At 40.0% G+C, this 21,635-nt stretch overlaps 2 protein-coding genes across 2 annotated transcripts; one reads left to right on the top strand and one right to left on the bottom strand.

Moving 5' to 3' along the window:
• The first annotated feature begins 288 nt into the window (after positions 1-288).
• Positions 289-20,353, top strand: tsen54 (TSEN54 tRNA splicing endonuclease subunit). The gene is made up of 13 exons (XM_080446463.1): positions 289-360; positions 3,038-3,196; positions 5,025-5,088; positions 5,226-5,309; positions 7,195-7,293; positions 7,385-7,437; positions 7,546-7,647; positions 8,335-8,491; positions 8,934-9,203; positions 10,242-10,461; positions 10,802-10,862; positions 11,047-11,160; positions 19,227-20,353. The coding sequence occupies exons 1-13, from the start codon at positions 305-307 to the stop codon at positions 19,375-19,377; spliced, it is 1,590 nt and encodes a 529-aa protein (XP_080302589.1). The 5' UTR covers positions 289-304; the 3' UTR covers positions 19,378-20,353.
• LOC308098218 (E3 ubiquitin-protein ligase TRIM39-like) lies at positions 14,551-16,753 on the bottom strand. Its single transcript, XM_080446479.1, has one exon. It carries the CDS (start codon positions 16,499-16,501, stop codon positions 15,212-15,214), a length of 1,290 nt encoding a protein of 429 aa, XP_080302605.1. The 5' UTR covers positions 16,502-16,753; the 3' UTR covers positions 14,551-15,211.
• Positions 20,354-21,635: the final 1,282 nt, after the last annotated feature.

The following is a 21,635-nucleotide window of genomic DNA, read 5'->3' as shown; positions in this document are numbered from 1 at the left end:
TAATGTAATGTAATGTAATATAAATAAATAAATAAATAAATAAATAAATAAATAAATAAATAAAAGTCATACCATGCCTCCGGGCTATGGGATCCACACCAGGTTGGCCAATGAGAGCGCGACAGAGGGTCCCCCTGGGCTATGGGATGTCCAACGTGCACTAGGACCCTGAGGAGAGCTGGAGGAGGAGCAGCAGTGAGAGGCTGGGTGCGTTCGGAAATTGCGCACCGGAGCCCACTCGCCTATTAGTTTGTATTGGCCAGTGTGCTCATTGCTGTATTTCCGAACGCACCCTATATCAAACATGGCGGACCAAAACATGTCTGCATCTGAAGCTGAGCTTTACAGTGAGATACTGAGGTACTAATGTCTTTATAACTCATAATTAAACCTTACTGACACCTTATGAAACACCCTGGCCTGGTTCATGTCATGGACCAGTGGTTTATATAATATATAATAGCTTATTTTTCGCGTAACGTTCCTTAATTGTTGAAACCCAGTGACAGCTGTGCTACACAACAACACTGAAGCCTCATGTATATGAAGGTGTCGCTTGCAGTGGTGTAAAGTAACTAAGTACATTTACTCGAGTGCTGTACTTTAAGTACCATTTTTGAGGTATTGTTTTTAACTTTTGTGGAGTATTTCCAATTTTCTGTGCTTTTACTTCTACCCCACTGCATCTCAGAGGCAAATATTGTACTTTTCCTCTACTATTATTTGTATTATTTCAAGTTATTATTATGTAACAAGTGACAATGTTTTTGTTTTGTGGGTTTGGGATCCATTACATCCCAATAGGTCTGGAAGACTCAGATCAAGCCTTAGATAAAGACTATTTTATAGAGTCTGACTTTTACTTTCGTATCTACGAGTTTTAGCTCCACCCCCCCCCAGTTTGCCCTGGAATGTCACCAGTAAAGCCCGTATTTCTCCAAACATGTACAAATACAAAATATAAGGTGCTTTCCCGCTTGCCCCAAATGTTAACTAGGTGTCCGGAGTATTTGTGTAATGTATTAGTCCATATTTTTTAATAAAGAAGTGTTTTAATCGTCTGTGGCCGGATGCCATTCCACCCCCTCTTTTACTTACCTTTTACATTGAGTGTAATTCCGTTTTTCACCGGATGCGCCCCGTCACTACTGCCCATTGGGAACTTCCGACAGAATCGGCCACAGACGGGATTAAACACTTCTTTATTGAAATTTATGGACTAATACATTGCACAAAGACGCCGGACACCTAGTTAACATTTGGGGCAAGCGGGAAAGCACCTTATATGTTACATTTGTACATGTTCGGAGAAATACGGGCTTTAGTGACATTCCAGGGCAAACTGGGGGAGTGCTCGCTAAGACTCTCGTCGATACGAAAGTAAAAGTCAGACTCGATAAAATACATCTAAATATCTAATTACATACATTGTAATTACATTACATCTTCTTTTGACAAGTAGCAGTGGTGGAAGAAGTACTAAGGTATTTTACTTAAGTAAAAGTAGCAATACCGCGATATAAAAATACTGTTACAAATTAAAGTACATCAACATTTACTTACAGTACCAAAAGTAAAATTACTAAAATGTTTGAAAATAGCAGATCTACAAGCTCACAGCACGTCGCGATGGTTGTGATCTTGTAGATTTATTGTTTTCAAATAATCGAGGTGTAAAATATGGATAAAGTGGTTAATGTATGTTTTATGATATAATGATTTATATCTGCAGTGTAACTTAAGTTTTCAAATAATTGTAGTGGAGTAAAAATACAATATTCACCTCTGAGATGTAGTGGTAGTATTGAAAATTGGAAGTACTCTAGCAAAGTAAAATACCTCAAATTGTACAGTACTTAGTTACTTTCCACCATTGGCAAATACAGTAGTTGCAGTGACAAGCACAGTGGACACAATGAGATTACACTCACCTCAAAACTCATTTCCTTATCTAGAACTCTCTTCCTCTTAACTCTTAATAACTCTTATAGCCACAAGCAACTTCATCTAGGTACAGTCACAAAGCAATACAAGATATTTCAACATTAATATCTGCACACACAGATTTCTCATCAGGTCAATGAATGGTTTTGTGGAGAATTACTATGTGCAACACGTCCATGACTGAAAAAATAGTTTATGCTGAAATTAGATGCTGTCAGATATTTTTCTCTCTCTGTTATTTAAAGGTGCAATCCGTAAATTACATGTCCTACTCAGGATTGTGTATGAGCTTTAGTTCAGACAGTACTACTTGTCATCCAGTATGTGTCCTACACACAGTTCACAGCAGGATGTACACAATCAACTTAGATAGATACTATCTGCATCAAAGTTGCTATACCCTCCATTGACAAACCATTCATGAAACAGAAAAGTCCTGTGTGATTGTTTTAAACGATGATATTTTCACCGTCACCAGAGTGATTTAAAATGAGCCCTTCCAAACTCACACACAGAAAAAAATCCTGGCTGATCTACAAGCATCGTATCTATAAGCATTGTATCTGCTATTTTCAAAAAAATCTTGTAATAAATGTGAAAGATTTGGATAAGACCAATCGTGTATGGGTTTCCCTGGCACAAATATATTTTGAGATGGGGTTCCGTGGCCAAATACATATATTTTGGGGGTCCTTGACATGCTTTGCTTATTGTAAGTCGCTCTGGATAAGAGCGTCTGTTAACAGCCAGTGGTGGAAAAAGTACTACATTGTTTTACTTAAGTAAAAGTATCAATACTGCAATGTAGAAATACTCTGTTACAATTAAACATCAGAGTAAAAGTAAAAGTACAAAAGTATTGGTATCAAAATGTACTTAAAGTATCAAAGTAGAAAGTATTCATTATGTAGATTGTCCCATTTCACAAGTTTTCAAATGTATAAACATGTTTTGAAAATAGCCGATCTACATGCTCACAATGCGACGCATTGTGAGCATGTAGATCGGCTATTTTCAAATGGCCGAAATGTATATCGGGCTGAAGTGGGAAATCTATCTTTCGTAATAACAATCTTTTGTTTTGTGACTACAGTCCCTCGGAGCTGTTTGCGGCCCGGGCCAGGAGCCATAAGATCCCGGTGCGGGGACAGAAGGACTTCTTCCCAGACGACTCGGAGCATCAGAGACGCCGTTTAAAGCAGAGCTTGGATGAACACTGGAGCCTGGTGTCAGAGGAGCGGGTGGAGAGACTGTGAGTTGACAAGAGTTCTGTGTGAACTGTAGGGATAGTTCACCCAAAACAATATTTTTTTCCTATCGATTAGTCACCCCATGGAGACTTGAACTCATGGATAATTTTTGTTTTTGTCACATTCCTAAGCCAATAATTTGATGGCCAGTAGACCGGTAGGCAGCGGTTCCGGTAGGAGACACAAAGGAGACCAGGGCAGGAATGTCAGGGAGGCCACGAAGGCCATGGCCGTCGTTGCCCCTCAGTTTGGCCTTGTGCCCCTCAAAAAAATGGCTTGACCTGAGGCCACAGTGGCCTTAATGCCCCTGCTTTCTCCTCTGTCTCTTTCTTGTCAATATGTAGACACCAGTGTCTCTTTCTTGTCATGTAGACACCAGTGTCTCTTTCTTGTCAATATGTAGACACCAGTGTCTCTTGTCAATATGTAGACACCAGTGTCTCTTTCTTGTCACGTAGACACCAGTGTCTTTTGTTGAGATTCTGAATTCTTAACTCCCCTGAGTCCCTATCTTTAAACCAATCCAGTAACTGTGATTGGTGCAGGGCTGAGCATGAATCAGATTGTACTGTAAATACCATAATTTATTTATTTCACTGCAGATAGTCTATATATTAAATTAAAATGTATCCTTAACTCTTAAATTCAATTAATTATTTCAATGGACTAAAATCTTGTTTTATTTGATGGCCTTCCTGTCCTGGGATTTGGCCTTTGTGCCCTCAACACCAAAGGCCAAGTGCCCTTGCCCCTAAAATGACGAAATTCCAGGCCTGAAGGAGACTCTTTGTGTCTCCTACCGGAACCGCTGCCGGTCATCAAATAATTGGCTTAGGAATGCGACAAAAGCCCCAAAAAATATTCTTTGGGCTGAGCTATCCCTTTAAATTTGGATATAAAAAGAAACAAACAACAACATGCTGAACCAAAGTGACATGTTAATACTACGTGGATATATGATAGGGCTGTCATGATTATGACATTTTACTTGACTCAAATAATTGCGATTAACGATTTAATTGTGTTTCCGTCGTTGAACATTGGAACTTCATGGATAAAAAATGAATTTCTGTTTGGCTTTTAGGCTGTTTGAAAATATTTTAACCAAGGTTTATGTTTTAGCTTGTAATTAAAGTAAATAAAAGATAAGTGTTAAATTTTTTCATTTACTGCTTTCTATAGTTTTAGCAATTTTCGCGATCTTTTTTACAGTGGGTGGGGGCATTCGGGCAGGTGGCTAAATATGTATTTTTTACACAACAACAAAGGTCCTGTGGTCTTTGATGGCCAGATGTGAGTTATTGGGGGCTAGCAGAGCTACTGTAAATAATAATAAAGAAATCGCCGGGTTATTGTGTAAAAAAATACATATTTAGCCACCTGCCCGAATGCCCCCGCCCACTGTAAAAAAAGATCGCAAAAACTATAGAAGGCAGTAAATGAAAATCTTTTAACACTCATCTTTTATTTACTTTAATTACAAGCTAAAACATAAACCTTGGTTGTAAAAAAACAATGTTGTCCTTTAAGTACAGTACTTAAGTAAATGTATTTGTTACTTTACACCACTGCTTATACGGTAGGCAAACACATTAATTAAGTTTATTAAACATCACTATATAATCAATTACCAAATAAGTAAATACAAAATACACACATAAACTTTACTTTATTTAACCACCTAAACCCTATTCAAAAATGTAGAGGACCTTTTAAATGGTAAAAAAAAAAAGTGACACATTGGCTGCATTGAAAAAATGTAATAATGGCCGATAAATTGACCAAAGTGATGTATCGGCCGAGCTCTAAATGCTTTGCTCTGTGTTGCAGAGGTAACCTGGTGAAAGCTGTGTGGGTTCCTAGTGAGAGAACAGTGGAACTGCAGTCTCCTGCTGTGAGTACATCACCACATGATGGGAGATAAGACAGCAAAAGAGAATACAACCTTCTTACCCATCAATCACAAATGTTTTGTCAGATACATATTGTATCGTACAGCTAATTACTGCTTTTTTGATCTAATCCACACAGGGAAAGTTTTGGCAGACGATGGGGTTCTCTGCCAACGGGAAACAATGTCTGCTCCCAGAGGAGGCTCTGTACCTGATGGAATGTGTGAGTGTCAAATAAGACGTGTGTGTGTGTGTGTGTGTGTGTGTGTGTGTGTGTGTGTGTGTGTGTGTGTGTGTGTGTGTGTGTGTGTGTGTGTGTGTGTGTGTGTGTGTGTGTGTGTGTGTGTGTGTGTGTGTGTGTGTTTTACCAGGACTGAATCAAATTATAATATAATAAATAAGGCTGTCCCCTCATGAATAAATGAATGCATTTTTATTTACATGTTTTGTCATAAGACCCATTCCTTACGGGATTATATGACACCAAAAACAAAAACTGCACAAAAGAAAATGTTTGGTAAACACCCCCCAAAAAAAGAAGGAAAACAAATGTCTATTAATTTGTTTGTTATAAGTCGACCAAGACTTTAAAAAAATATATATATATTGTTATTTTCCCCCATGAACATGTCTTGTAAACTCTAGATATAACCCTTTAATTCACCCAGTCTATAAAGACAAATATCCAGTAGCCATTGTTAAATGTATATAAGAATGTTCAGTTCTCAATTTCACCTGAGATAAAGGAGCACTGCTTGGGTCCGTGATTATATCCAACTGAAAACGGGTGCTCTTTGGAGAGGGATGTGGGACATAACAAGTTCCTTTCCTTTGTAGAATTAATTTAGAAAGTCATTCTTCCGAGTGTCCATTCATGCAGTGACACAATAAAGTCACTAGGGGGCGTGCTGTCCTCAGGTCTTGGTTGTAGTGCCTTAGTGCCTCAATACAAGGCCTTTGCTGTGGTCAATGTTTGTGTATGACGACTCAGCTTCCATTGTAACTAAAAATACCTCACAAATATTCAGTAGCTCATTCAGTTTTTTAAGAACATTTTTGGTGTATTGAAGAAACGCAGGTAGGGTGGAAACAAAGGCTTTAATGAAATAGTCATTACATTTAGGAGATGGTTCAGAGATTGTTTCGTTGATACTAATAATAGGAATAATAGGAATTTTAGGCGACGTATAAAATGATAATAGACTATGGTTTTTGGCAATAAAAATGTTCTTTTGCTGTAATCCATTTTTCATCTTAACTCATTGAGTGCCATTCACGTGTTTTACCGCTATGGTGCAACGTTTTATTTTTTATTTTTATTTTTTTAATGTTCAGAACAAAGAATTTGCAGCTCCATCCACTCCTTGTTTAACTTATAACTGAAAAAGGCTGTATCTCGCTTCCTAAGCACTTTATTTTTACTTAAAAAAAAAGAAAAAAAGAAAAAATCGCTCTGGCCAGAAATAGCCAGAGATAATTCTGTTAAGCATTGCCTAACATTTGCCTCAGTTCACAGTTCATCCAATGGGTTCAAAATCAAATGACTTGTATATAGTATTGCTCAGTTGGCGTCAATCCTCTTCAATATACTGGTCTTTACCGTAAATGACTGTAGCGCCAACTTGTTGTTGTTCTGAAGCCATCAAATGGAATGGTTTTCATCCCTTTCAAGGTTTGATCTCCATTCTGGTCCCATTGAAATATTTTCTCAACATCATGTGTTATACCTTTTTGTAAAAACATTTAACCATGCGTTGTTGTAAGAATTTCTTCAGTCGAGGATAGTCCTACAGAACAAATCAAAGAAAGAATCTGAGTTGTAGTGAATAGATTGAATACTTTATTAACAATTTGCAAACAGTACAGCAAGTACAATTACGCAAGCACTGCTAAAAGGATAACACAAAAAAGCCTTGATGGCTTGTTTCCATTGTGGGTGGCAAGCTAGAAGACTTATCTAGGCCCTGATGTAAATTGCGGACAGGTGCTCTTTTATGGTGGTTTTGAATGAGGATAGGGAATTGCACCGTTTGATGGCTGGTGGTAGGGTGTTATGAAGAGTGAAGAATACTTGTGGCTAACAGATGTCTTGTGTCTTTTGTTTTCAGGGAAACCTGCAGGTGTTTTATCATGACCTTCCTCTGTCCATCCAGGAAGGATATGAGAGGTTTCTGTCCTCCAAGACGCTCACACTGCAGCAGTATCAGGTATCAGGGATGAGGGGAGCACTGCTTCTGTTAACAGAAAAAAACTATTTCCTCTCAACTCACCTAATGTCACAACCTTTTCATCACCAAGGTGTTTGGGCATTTGAAGAGACTCGGCTACGTTGTGAACCGGTTCGATCCCAGGTAAATCACTGCTAGTGTGTCGTTTTTGGTTTTACAACGTCATGCTTGACCTTACAATGGGAGTTGTGGAGGATTTGGAGGGGACATTGATTTTGGGTCTCTTCACAGTACGGTGTCATCCTCATATGAGAACCAGCTGAACCTGCCGCCTTCTGACGACCAAGCAAGGAGGCATCAGAAGAGGAAACGCAGTGACAGCCCCTCCCCTATGTAGAGATGGGCAATATAATCGATATGGCAATATATCGTGATATTTCATTTCCCAATACTGTATCGATACTCCAGGCCATAGTATCGCGACTTTTGGAGAAAAGAAACTCTGTTCCAATGCATAGAAACCAATGGTAGAAGTCCGGTCGTGACATTCTGCTCCTCTAGATGTCGTTGTACTGTCTACATCTAGTCCGTCTTCCAGTGATTCATCTCAATATATCTCAATATATATCGTAATATATCGCAACATGTATCGCATCTCAATATATCGTGACACAATCGTATCGTGACCCAAGTATCGTGATACGTATCGTATCGTGAGGCTCTTGCCAATACTCATCACTAGCCCTATGCCAAGGTACCGTTAGCACAATGGATTTATGTAGAGCTGCTATTTCTATTTATTTGTTTACATTTTGGACGCTAGGATGGAAGAGGTTAAAAATCTGAACACATCGGCTGCTGCGTATAAATGCAGATACCGTCGTCAAAAAGTCAGATGATAACCGATATATCAGCCAGACTGATATGTTTATCTTACTCTAGCCTAAATGAACAGATCTCATTCTTTAACATAATTATGATCATGTATTTACATCTATGTATTTGTCATGTAGAAACGTTGCCTGTGTACATAGATCTCCTGTAAGAGTGGTGTTTTACATAATGTGTGTCCTCTTGCAGCCACACAGAAGCTAAGGAGGAATCCCTCTGTGAGAGAACGGAGGCGGGTGAACATGACAACACAGATGAGAAGGATGAGAAGACCCCAGAGTCTCCTGCAGACCCTCCAACCCCTGAGACCTCAGAGACCCAGAACGTGCTGCAGACTGACCCCAGTGTAGGCCTATTACATTACATAACAGCCTGATCGCAATTATTTGAGCTAATCGTTGTAGTTTTGCATATTAGTCAGAATCGTTCGCATTCATCTGTTGAAAATGTTTCATATATTTTAAAGATGAAAAAATAGCAGAAAAAGCAGATCTACAAGCTCAAAATGCGTCGCGATGCAACGTGTTTTGAGCTTAGCCTTCTGATCTGCTATTTGTGAAATTTACTGTATACTGTAGCAGTTGGAGTTTTACACTGTGGAGTCCTTACTGTCTATAGGGCACGGGTTTCCCTGTGTCATATACAACTATTATCAATGTTTTAATAGGATTAAATACATGTCATTTGTATTCATGTGTTTTTCAGTGACAAAAACACAATTAAAATCATTTATTACAACTACATGTATGACAAATAAATGGTCAACTGAAATGTCATTATGGTGACAGGCCTGTCCCTGCAACGGGGGCAGGAGTTGGTGGGGGACGTCCCTAGATGCGTCCTCAGAGTCGGGACCACCGGAGCCACCGGAGCATTCCCCCAGGGCCGCCGCCTCTTCTCCACGCTGGGACTTCCACTCCATTCCCTTTCCAGACCTGGGCTCCAGGAGGAGCTCCTCCAGAAGGCTGGCCTCCCCGGACCCTTCTCTGCTGCCCGGGGCTCTGGCCGTGGGCCACTGTGACGTCGCCCTCTGGCTGCGCAGGCTGAACCTGTCAAAAGTACAAATTACAAAGAAAGCACATTTTATTTTTAGTATCAATGCATTGCTGTATAAAAATACAATTATTCTCCAAATAAATTCAAAGACTTTCCACGACGCGACTCGCTGAGAGCTTGTAGATCTGCTATTTCCACTATATTTGAAATCGGGCTTCCCTTTTTTCCCTTCCTAGAAAATGTGTAGGAGTCAAAAGTACAATATTTGTCTCTGAAAAGTAGCAGAGTGTAAGTCACAAGCAATACAAACGCTCAAGTAAAGTGCAGATATAAATGTACTTATGCACTCGTGGATTAAAGTTCTCAGTCGCCACACGATTGATTTCAGTCTTTTGGATTCCATCGAAGCCAACATGTCTTCTATTCTTTGCTACATGTTGCTATAAAATAGCGCATTTCTTCACCTGGTTGGCAGTATGTAGTACAGCAGGAACCATATTATTGAAACATCATCATTTTACATAATGTGTTAATTGTTTAGGAATCAGGGCTAGTGGTGGGGGGGGGGCTCCTTTACTGTTCCACAAATCGCACATTAGGACTTGGTCTTACAAACACTTTCTGTCGTGAGATTTTATTTAGCTTTAACCTGTTAAAACCGGGAAAGCATCTGTGTCATTTTAGATTTTAACCACTTTAACCATTATTTTATACTTTGGCTATTCAAAAAAAGCAGATATAAAGTGACAAGCTCATAGCACGTCACTATGAGCTTGTAGATCTTTATTTTTTATTTTTTATCGTGACATTTTATGAAAATCTTTGAATACGTATGTATATACTGTATATATTTTTTAACAAACATTTTTTACTCAAATCTTTGCTACTGGGGGTCCCTAGAACAAAATATGTTTAATATATATAATTTTGGAAGTCCTTCACATGAACAAGTTTGAGCTCCACTGATATAGCAACATAAGTTTTTCAGAAAAAAATGTAAGGATTTAGAAGACATTTTTAGAATCGGCCTCAGGTCTTAATGGGTTAACGCATGAGTACTGTACTCAAGTAAATGTACTTTACGTCCCTGTCCCCCACAGGTGAGGATGTCGGCGGGGGAGCGCAGGAGGGAGGAGGACAGGGACAGGTACAGGCGGGACGTCAACGAGGACAGAGAGGTGAGACGCTGCAGCAACTGGACAGAGTACCACCAGCTGCAGGAGGGGAGGAGGAGACGCCGTCGCCACGGCAACAGACCTCCCCACCTATGGGAGGGCTCTGTCGTTCCCTTGCACGACCCCAACCATTACACCCCGACTGGTACGATCACACACTGACCCATGTTATACAAAATGACTACTACACCATCTACAGGCACCAGAGATGGTGTTTTGCTGGTCTGGAATAGTTTATTAAATCTACTATATTATAAAGTTAAATGTGTGTGTCTGTGGTGGGTGGGCGGGAGGATTGTGCCCAAAATTTGGGACATTTAATGTGAACATGCCCAAAGCAATGTCAGCACAAATCACCAGCTCGCCAGTTTATGCCTCAACATGGATATGTCTGATATCAAAGGGCGAGATGCAGAGGGAGAGGGAGGGAGAGATGTGTTTTTTTTGCTTGTAAGATTAAGAGAGTGACATGTCTTTTTTCTCAGCGGAGCTGCTTGAAAAAATCAGCGTAGTCAAATCATCAAACTTTCTGGAAGGAGCATCCAGGTAATGTTTTAACTTTTGATTTCAAATGTCACAATGTATTATAAAACAAAGCATTGTTGAACAAACCCTACAGTATGTGTATGAAGTATGAGTGTCTATTCCTATGATTTAATTAACAGTATTTTACCACAGTGACTCACATAATAACACAGTAATGAGGGAACATGATGACCTTGTGCTTCAGTTTGACAGGTGACAAGGAGTGGAGGATTAGTTTCAGTGTTTACCAACCCGACACGGTGGCCGACTTCAAGAAGAGCAACCCGGGGAAACCCTATTCCCGCCTGTGTGTCTGCAGGTAAACAAGTCACCACTAACTGACACATGGGTTGTTTGCTCAAGATCAGCTTACCGTAAACAACTGACTCTAGTTCAACTAAATAAACTTTGCCTTGGATTTAAGCTTGCGCTGCTTACGTCTCACGGTTCAAGTCCTGTTCAATTCAAAGAAAACAATTGACCAGTAGCAGGTTTTCAGCTGCACACATGCACACATGCACACATGCACACATGCACACTTCTGGGATGCATCTGGTGTAATCACATGTCTAGTCTGGTCAATTCTGGTGTAGTCATTGCTCAGGTGAAAAATAGCCGATCTACAAGCTCATAATGCGGCACATTGGGACGTGTTGTGAGCTTGTAGATCGGCTATTTTCAGCGAAGAGATTTGGTGTAGACTCTACACCAAATAGTAGTAGAGGGAAAAAAGAGCAAGTACAGAGTACCAAGTACAGAGCCAAAGGTCAAGTTTACTAACTAGTATTGAAGGTTTAAGTGGTTAAATGTCTGACAATACACATAAACATGAATCCAACATAATAATAGAAAAGATAATGGGTAAACAAACAAACAAAAATGTTTTTACACCACTGATAATTGTGCTGTCAGACAAGTCTATGAAGCTATCTATGTATGGAAAAGTTTAATCTGCAACATAAGTTTATACAATTTGTGGGGGACCCTGCTTCATCTCTCTCTCAGCTAAGGGGTCCTTGAAGACCCCTGCTACACCATATGTCTTTGCCGAAAATAACCGATGTACAAGCTCACAAATAGCCGAACAAGCTTGTGTTAAACTCCTGAGTGACGTTTGGAGGAGAAAGCTCTTCTTCAGACTCAGTTTACTACAAGTATGCAAATCTGTTTCTTGACCTTTGATTGACCTTATTATCTGTGCTGATCTGACACTTCATACAATCAGATCAGTTTCAGTTTATTTTTATTTATAGTGCAACATCACCCCAAGGGGTCTCTGTGCACAACAGGTCATACAAAAAATACATAGTAGTCAAAAAACACCGTAAAATGTGCCCGCATGGTTAAATAAGTTACCATGCAGTACACGGTTCAGAAAAAGTACAGAACGACAAAAATAAATTAAAAATAAAATAAAGAGAATACATATTGAACAATATTTAAAACCACAGGGCAAGAACGTGGCAATAAACCACGTAGCAATAAGTTCAATAAAACTAGGGGGAACCATAATGCAGGGAAAAAATATGTTTTTAGCCTGGATTTGAAAATACCCAGAGAGTCGGCATCTCTAACAACTTGCGGGAGAGCATTCCAGAGATAGGGGGCGCGATGTGTGAATGCTCTGCCCCCAACTGTTACTTTATTGTCTCCGCCAGGCCGAAAGGCATGGACAGAGAGTATGTTTTACCCCCTGTCCGTCCGTCCGTCCGTGTGTGTGTGTGTCCGTGTGTCCCTGTGTCCGTGTGTGTGTCCGTCTGTGAACAGCTTATCTCCGGCACCGTTGGCCCGGTCGCTGCGAAACTGTGCACACACACTGCCTGGATACCAATTCAGAACCTCTGCCCCAAATTTTTCACATGGGTCTGTTATAGCGCCACCAGGAGGCCAATTTGTGCAAAACCCAATCCTACAGATTTTTATCCAAAGTCACCCAAATCGGTACACAGTATCTCTATAGTCATGTGATCAACAGGAATCTGTCCGATTTCCCATATTCCATCCTCATTGCCTAAGGTTGGCTTCCAAAGTTTACAGGATTGGTCCGTTTTGAACAAAATGCCTCAAATCATGAACGCAGCATGCGATTTCCATGAAATTGTGCACACACATTCCCACTATGCCAAGGAACAAATGCCACTTAAAAACTTTCAAATCAGCCTCATGGTGGCGCTATAACAGGCCGATTCACGTTTTACCTATAACTGCACCGATCTGCTTGAAACTTTGCACGCACACTCCCTAGAGGCCAAGGAACAACCTTTGCCCTGCATTTCTCACATCTGCCTTTTAGAGCGCCACCAGGAGAAAACAAATGTTTTGCTATTACTCCTTCAGAATCTGTCCAAAAATCACGCAAATCGGTACACAGTATCTCTATAGTCATGTGATCAAGATGGAAGTGTCCGATATTTCATATTCCATCCTAATTGGCTAACATTGGCTTCCAAAGTTTGCTGGATAGGTCCGTTTGAACAAACTGCCTCAAATCATGAACGCAACGTGCGATTTCTGTGAAATTTTGCACACATATTCCCACTAGGCAGAGGAAAAAATGCCACCCTTTTCACATTGCCCTGTTATAGCGCCACCAGCAGGTCTAATTTAGCAAAACACATTTTTGGAACAAAATGCCTCAAATCATGAATTCAGTGTCCGATTACCGTGCAAGGCCTAAGAAGAAATGCCGGCCCTTTTCACATTGGCTTATTATAGCGCCACCAGGAGGCCACAATAACCAACCTGACCTGGCGGAGACCTGTGCTCCGAGGAGCACTTTTTCTAGTTATTTGTTGTGACTGTGAGGAGACCAGCATCCTGGGAGCGTAGTGAACGTCCAGGGATGTACGGTTCTATTAAACTGGACATGTAGGATGGGGCAAGTCCGTTTAAGGCTTTATAGGTCAGGAGTAGTACCTTGAAATCGGCTCTGGCCTGTATCGAGTGTTGGTGTGATGTGATCATATTTCCTTTTCCTGGTTAATAATCTAGCTGCTGCATTTTGAACTAATCTAAGGCCATGTGTTGCTGTTGATGGTAAACCGGAGAAGAGGGCATTACAGTAGTCTATTCTTGAAGTGATGAAAGCATGAACCAGGGTTTCGGCATCGGGAAGTGAGAGTATTGGGAGAATTTTGGCTATGTTGCGCAGATGGAAGAAGGCAGATTTTGTGATGCTTTTTATATGGTGTGTGAAAGATAGTGATGGGTCAAAAACTACTCCTAAACTTCTGACTGTTGGTTTGTGGGTTATTGGGGTTATTATAGTACAAAAAATACATACATAAATAAACAAACACACAGGATACAGACCACCGGCACTCATGAATCACCGTCAAAGACTGTTTGCCTCTGCCACTGGCAAAACCTGCACCTGATTAGGGACAGGGTTAAATACCCTCTAACCCTGGCAACCTTGGCCTTGACCATGCCCTGCAGTGATGTCATAAAATGAGAAACAACATGGCTCATATGGCTCTTACAATCATGATTCAAGTTGTTAAAACTGACATCAGTCAATTCAAGGATTTGATTTTTGCATCAATGTAAATGTTCTCCTGTTTCATTTCAATGTATTTATCAGATTCTCCAAGGAAGAACATGACAATGTGTCAACTGAACACTAGTATAAACAATGAGTTAAAACACAGAAGTATTTTGTCAAGGGACATTTCAAAAGGGCAATATGACATATTTAGAACCACAATACCTCCAAGTAAGCTGTTCTAATATTTTATTATGGTGTATTATCAGTGATTCAAGTGACTGCAGGGTTCATAGTCTACCTCAGCCCTTGTGGTTTCATAAAACTAACTGTAATATTTAACATACTGACCTCTGCTAACCATCATATAACTGTACTTTATAATGTCATAAAGACATTCATCCATTGTGGTGATTCTATATTATAAATAGTGTAAAAAGTACAGTACAGTTAAGTACAAGTGTAAAAGTATATATAAGTATAATAGTCATTTTATAGTGAAGTATCTTGATTCCTCAACATGTTTACTACTGAGATAATTTAATTTCTACATAATTTCCCTAATATTAATTAACTTACCTTTAAAATCATTCAAATAATCCTGTAATTATTGTTGGCTAGTACTGTTACTGATATTATTAATACTATATTGAAAAGTGATAGCAGAACACTAAATATTAGATAACTTTGGTCATTATTGATTATTGACAATACACAGTAGAAATTATCTATAACATGACATCATAATCATTATCATCATCATCATCTACATGTTGTTCATTGTACTCGACAACATAACAATCATATAGATTTTAAAATGGACTGGTATTCCCCTCTCAATAGTTTGTCTTTATCAAGTTCATCATCCTCATCATAATCATCATGTCTAACTACGTGGTTCCAGAGTTACACTGATCTTCCATGGTAATGTCTTCAGAGGGAGAGTATGACCAGTGCCAATGTGTGGAAAGAGTGTGTCAGTGAAAGTGTCTGTGAAGGTGTGTATGTGTGTGTTAGTATCAAGATCAGAGAATGACAGCGTTCCTTCGTTCCAGTCCAGCTGGACTCTGATCTTCTTGGGTTTCTGCTTCACTGAGAGAACAGTGACTGACCCTGGTCGGGAGTCTGCTCTGTATTTACCGAAAATTAAGTATATAATCCAGTATTGACCCCCTCCTGCTTTCTTCCTCTGAAAAGACCCTGCTAACACACCCAGTGACCAGTATGTAGTGTCTCCAACCTCAACATCCCAACTGTGAGTCCCTGAGTTAAAGCCCTCAGACCCCAGGACACGGGACCAGTGATCAGACCTTTCTGGGTTGTCAGGAAGCTGCTGTATCTCTCCACATCTCACACTGGTCAGATCATCAGACAGGATGAGTCCTGGATAGGCAGTGTTGGGGTCCAGAATGACAGGAGTGTAGGAGACAATGTCCTTCATCTTGATCCAGACTCTGAAGGTCAGGTTCTTCAGGTGTTTGGCCTCATCTATCAGTGATCCTGAGACCAGCTGTGGGTCCTGCAGTGTGAACTGGACTCTTTCCACTGTGGTCTTGTAGTTCTGCAGGAATGAGATGTGTTCAGCTCTCAGATCCTCCTCTATGGCTGTGATTGTGTCTGATAGGGTTGAAATGTCTCCGTTCAGACCTTCAATCTTCTCCTTCATCATCTGACTCTTCTGCTGCTCTTCCTCCCTAAGTGCAGTGATCCTGGCCTCCTCTTCCTCTTGTAGAAACTGATGAAGCTTCTTAAACTGTTCCTTCATCTGCATCTCTGTGTGCCGGGCCCGGACCTTAATGTGTTCTGCTGTTTGATCACAGTTTGTTTTAACTTTATTAAAGACCTCCAGTTTCTCCTGTAAAGGCTTCAGTAATTTCTGGACTTCCTCCTTGTGATCCAGTGCAGCTTCAGGACATGAAAAATCCTCTTCTGAGAAAGACAACCTAGATGCCATTTTGTCCCTGAATGTTCCCTGAAGTTTACTTTCCCTCCTGTAACCGCGAAAAGACAGTCTGTCCTCCTCACTGGAAGTTGTGTGTTTGATCTGAAGGTGAAACTTGTCGTCTGTCTCTCTGTGTGTGTGTGTGTGTGTCGACAGTGAGGAGTGTGCTGTAAGTTTCTGTTTCTCGTTCCTATTTCTGTCTGCTGAGTCTGATAGGGGGATTAGGGGCGTCATCTAACCCCTGCTCATTTTGCTAGGGTCGGATGGCTCAGGGTTGAGGACAGAGTACGGCGACTGTTTACTGTACATATTTTTTTTGTTTTTCTTACTGTTTGTACGATGTTCTGCATAGTAGTGTATATCTGTCTTTTTTATGAGCGATCCATCTTAGTTGGCCTTGTATTGTAAACTGTACTTCCATGTGCTTTTTCTCTGCTGCCTTCTAAATAAAGTATTCAATCAATCAAAAACCTTGGCACGCCACAGAAGTGTTGCAAAGGTCACACGCATGCACGCATGCAAGCAAGCTCATTTGCTCCACACACACATATTGAATTGTTTGAATGAGATGTGTCAAGGTATTTTATTTACTATATTTAGTGTAGACAGGGAACAATAGAGAGAATGGGATAAAATGTTTTTCTTGTTTTTTTTTCATGGTGGCCATGTCACTGTATGCCATAAAATTGCTATTGCTATTACTGTTGGAAACGGTGGTTTTCAAACTATGTGGCCAAGGCACACCAATGGGCAATCTCATTCTCTACACCAGTGGTTCTCAAACCTTTTCATGTCATGGACCCCCAAATTGATATGTATTTGGTCGCGGGAGTGAGGGACCCCCAGAAGAGAAGATTTTTTTTTTTTTAAATCCAAATTATTCAACAAAAAAACAGATATACGAGCTCGCTTGTGAGCTTGTATGTCTTTGAACCTGGGATTCAAACCTGCGACACGCATTAGCAGCCTAGGTGCCCGGACCGATACCGTCCGGGCCAGGCCGATTTACATATTGGCCTATAACTCTTGAACTCTAGGTCATACAATCAATATTCCACTCCTCCTGGATTCCTTGGATCATTACACAATATATTTCCACATATTAATGCCATTTTGCATTTTCTTTGCAAAACATAGTTTTTTGCTACTACTCCTAGCGATTTTGTCCAAACCTCACCAAAATTGGTAAACCTTATCTTTGTGGTCATGTGATCATGATGTATCTGTCAGAGTTATTGGATTTTATTCCGATTGACTACGATTGGCTTTCAAAGTTTGCCGGAGGGGCCCGTTTTGCACGACATGCTGCACCGCTGGACTGATCATATGAGACTTGCACGCACACTCCCAATAGGTCAAGGAAGAAACTCCACCCAATTGTTTTTCAAATTGGCGTGTTCTAGCGCCACCATGAGACAGATTTTTGCGGAACACATTATTTGTTACTACTCCTACAGATTTTGGCCAAACCTCACGCAAATCGGTAAACATTATCTCTGTAGTCATGTGATGAAGTCGTATCTGTTACATTTCTCCTATTCCATTCCGATTGGCTATGATTGGCTTCCAATTTTTTTTGGGGGGTGGCCTATTTTTCACAATGACATCATGAATGCAGCGCCCGATTGCTGGGAAACTTTGCACGCACATTCCCACTAAGCCAAGGAAGAACCTCCATACCAAATGTTTCAAATCTCCTCACGGTGGCACAATTATTTACACGATTATGCCGATGTTGTATATCAAACTGCAACTAAAACTAACCTTCTTCCTCTCAATACAATTTATAACCGTTTATGTCGATTTGTTCTTGGTTGTTCATTTATGACTCACCACTGCACCCTTTATGAAAATCTCAACTTACCATCTCCCACAGTGAGAAGACAGCAGCACTGGCTACAGTTCATTTTCAAATGTATTCATTTCAACTATCCACAGTATCTAAAACAGTATATGGAACCTTTCACCTCTACACATCAACTTAGACATTGTGCACAGATCTATTTTATAGTCCCAAAAGTATCTAACTCAGCTGGCAAAAAATCCTTTAAATTTAAAGCTCCCTCTGACTGGAACAATCTACCTGTTCACATTCGGTCAATAACATCTTTTAAACTGTTTAAAACTGCGCTGTCCTCTCACCTTGAGATTACCTGTTCATGCTTTGACTAAACATCACAATATACCTATTAACCAATGATCCATCTAAGTAATCTGTGTATTACTGTTGTAAGTGTTGTTGTTGTTGTGTTATTGTTGTATGTCTTGTTTTGTTTTGTTTTGCTTTGTTTTGTTTGTTTTGTTTGTTTTGTTTTGTTTTGTTGATGTTGTTTGATCTGCCTGTTAAATGTTGTGTCTAAATGTATGAAAAATGTATCTCTGTAATCTGTGGATCCCCTCGAAAACGAGATGGTACATCTCAAGGGGTTATTTCCAATAAAGAATTTCTATATACAACAACAGCCCACTTCACGTTTTGGCCCATAACTCTTGAACCGTAGGTCGTACAATCAACTTCTCTCTTTTCCCCTGGATTCCTTGGATCATGACGCAATTTATAGGCCCTGTTTGTGCCGGATTACATTTTCTTAGTATGTTTTATTCAAAACACACTTTTTGCTTGTACTCCTACAGATTTAGTCCAAAACTCACAGAAATCAGTACACATTATATCTTTGGTCATGTGATCAATATGTATGAGTCCAATTTTTCAGATCCCATTCCAATTGGCTAAGACTGCCTTCCAAAGGGTTAGGCCCTGGGTAGGCAACCTTTGCTCTGAGGAGCACACTTTTCTATCTAGTTTTTTTCTGTTCATTGCTCCAACATTTCACTCACAAACATGTATGACCGTGACAAAATTTTCCCCACTTGTGTGCCTACAACTTTCATGTCCAGAGTAAAACCTAACCAACATAATAATGTGATGTTGTGTGTGTTTGTGTCCATGTGGTATCAGCTTCCAGGATCCAGTTCCTGACCTGCAGACTGTCAAACTGCTGGCCTTCCAGAGCAGAGACGTTCCTGTCACCTTTGCTGTGGTGGACCATGGTGACATCTCCTTCTACACCTTCAAAGACTTCCATCTGCCCACTGACGTGTTCCCCTGAAGACAACAACACAACAATACAACAATCCTCTCTGATGTTCTACCCACACTGACTATGTGTACTGTACATACTGTACATACACACTGCATCTGAAATAACAGCTCCTTATGTTCTTATTCAGGATATACTGTATATATCTTTATAAATGTGACTTTAACTACTTAAGCCCTATTCAAAAACCTTCCAAAATAGACGATCTACAGTCTCGTAGATCCGCTATGAGGTTGTAGCTGATCTGAAAATCTTTGAAACTCTTTAAAAATCTTTTTGGACAGTTTTCGTCTATAATAACATGCCCGAAATATGGACGCCAGGGTGAAAAGTGGTTGATATCCTGCTTTCTAAAATCCCCCATTTGTATCTGCCCACAACTGTATAGATTTTCTAGTGAATCCAGGTTGTTAGTACATTGTTAGTCCTGCCAAACTGAGCATTTGTCTGTTTTCTGAACATTATCAGAATATTGCAGGTACATTTATCCCACTATTGTACTGAGATGCTGGTGTTCAATGTAAGCATAGCCAGTGATTCTCTTGTTAAAAGTGCCAGAGCTCTCAGGATCGTGATGTAAGATTGCAGTTTATGTCTCCATATTAGCGCAAAAGTCCACTTTTTAAAAAGTGGATACACTCACTCATCGCAGTTGACAGACTCCTAAACATTAGCAGTGTTGTAGTCTCACCTAGCCACACCATCAGGTTCAAAGAATGGGTGGTCCTTCATATTGGGGCGGTATCAGGAGGTTTTCAAAGCACTGGGTGTTTAGGCAGCAACATAACTAATGGTTGTATTAGTTATGTCTGCCGTTCAGAAACCACTGTAGTGAGTATTTTGTCTCAGTCAGTGTTTTTGAGTTTTGAGTTTTGTTGAGAATATTGAGTTAACATTTTTATTTAACAATATAAAAAAAAAAATACTGTTGTAAATAGAAAGATTGATATTGGAGATATGCTTACGAAATAAAATGGGAAATGCACATCTGTAAGTCGGGAAGCTTTATTTGCGGATTATGTGTGATTTTCTTAAATGAAAGAAACCTTTCAACCAAAGAGTTTTGTGGAATAGATCGTCTTACCGTGCCATCATTCAGGAGTATGTCAAAATCAGCAATGCAATCCTCATTTGTCACAGCAAAGTCATTTGCATTGACAGTCTGCTTACAAATGTTTTACATTAGTCAAAAGAGATTCCTGTAATGGCCTGAAGCCTACGCACGCACGCACGCACACACACAGTTTGTATGGCCTGCATGTAAAACCTACATCACTGATATCTATTGAACAGCCCTGCACCTTCACTGACACTAGAGGGAGCCAAGAGCACACAGGGTGAGGCTGAGGAATATTTGAACACATTTTATACTTGTTTTAACAACTTAAACCCTATATACTTTGTTGACCTGGGTCCCTCAGGGCTCTATTCTTGGCCCCCTGCTTTGGTCCTTCTAAATCATCGCCGTGATTGTGTGTGTCCATATGCATTCATGCAATTGTACATTTGTACATGTGTCTATGCAGATATGTGGATATTAATGTTCAATTGCATTCATTTAATAGTGTCCAAGTATCTGTGTGTGTGCATTTGTGTGTGTGTTTCACCAGGAGTCAACCAAACTAGAATATAATATTAGATAGGTCCGTCTCGTCATAGTAAATTAATTGGACAGTTTGTTCGTAGTCACCCGAAATCGGCTGCATAACTGCTGATACCTCATCAAAAAGTCAAATAATGGCCAGACTGATGTGTTGGTCTGGCTCTGACCTAAATGAAGCGATCACATGGTTTAACATGATCATGCATTAATGTCTATGTTGTGATCGTGTATTTACATAGAAGTCAATGTATATGTAATGTAAAAACATTGCCCGTGTTCAGTACATAGATCTCCTATAAGAGGGGTATTTTGTATGTGACAATGTGTGTCTTTTTTCAGCCACACAGAAGTTGAGCAGGAATCCCTCTGTGACAGAACAGAGGTGGGTGAACATGACAACACAGATGAGAAGGATGAGAAGACCCCAGAGTCTCCTGTAGACCCTCATGACATGAAAATGTTTGAGAACCATTGTTCTAGATAGCAGAGATGGTGTTATGCTGCTCTCAAATAGTTCATTAGATAAGATATAAGAGTAAGACAATGACATTTTTCTTTTCATAATCAAGATTCATTTTACATTTTACATGTTGTGTTAATTGTTTAGGAAACAATGCTAGTGTGGGGAGGGCTCCTTTCACACTGTTTCATAAATCACATAAGA

The sequence above is a fragment of the Gymnoscopelus braueri genome, assembly GCF_963280865.1.
Source record: "Gymnoscopelus braueri genome assembly, chromosome: 13".
In the NCBI taxonomy this organism is placed as follows: domain Eukaryota; kingdom Metazoa; phylum Chordata; class Actinopteri; order Myctophiformes; family Myctophidae; genus Gymnoscopelus; species Gymnoscopelus braueri.
This window is presented reverse-complemented; position numbering and strand designations above follow the sequence as displayed.

Coding starts and splice junctions, on each gene's coding strand:
- LOC308098218 (XM_080446479.1), bottom strand. CDS start 16,501: ATGACGCCCCTAATCCCCCTATCAGACTCAGCAGACAGAAATAGGAAC.
- tsen54 (XM_080446463.1), top strand. CDS start 305: ATGGCGGACCAAAACATGTCTGCATCTGAAGCTGAGCTTTACAGTGAG. Junction 7,294..7,384: donor TCACACTGCAGCAGTATCAG/GTATCAGGGATG, acceptor TTCATCACCAAG/GTGTTTGGGCATTTGAAGAG. Junction 10,863..11,046: donor TTTCTGGAAGGAGCATCCAG/GTAATGTTTTAA, acceptor CTTGTGCTTCAG/TTTGACAGGTGACAAGGAGT.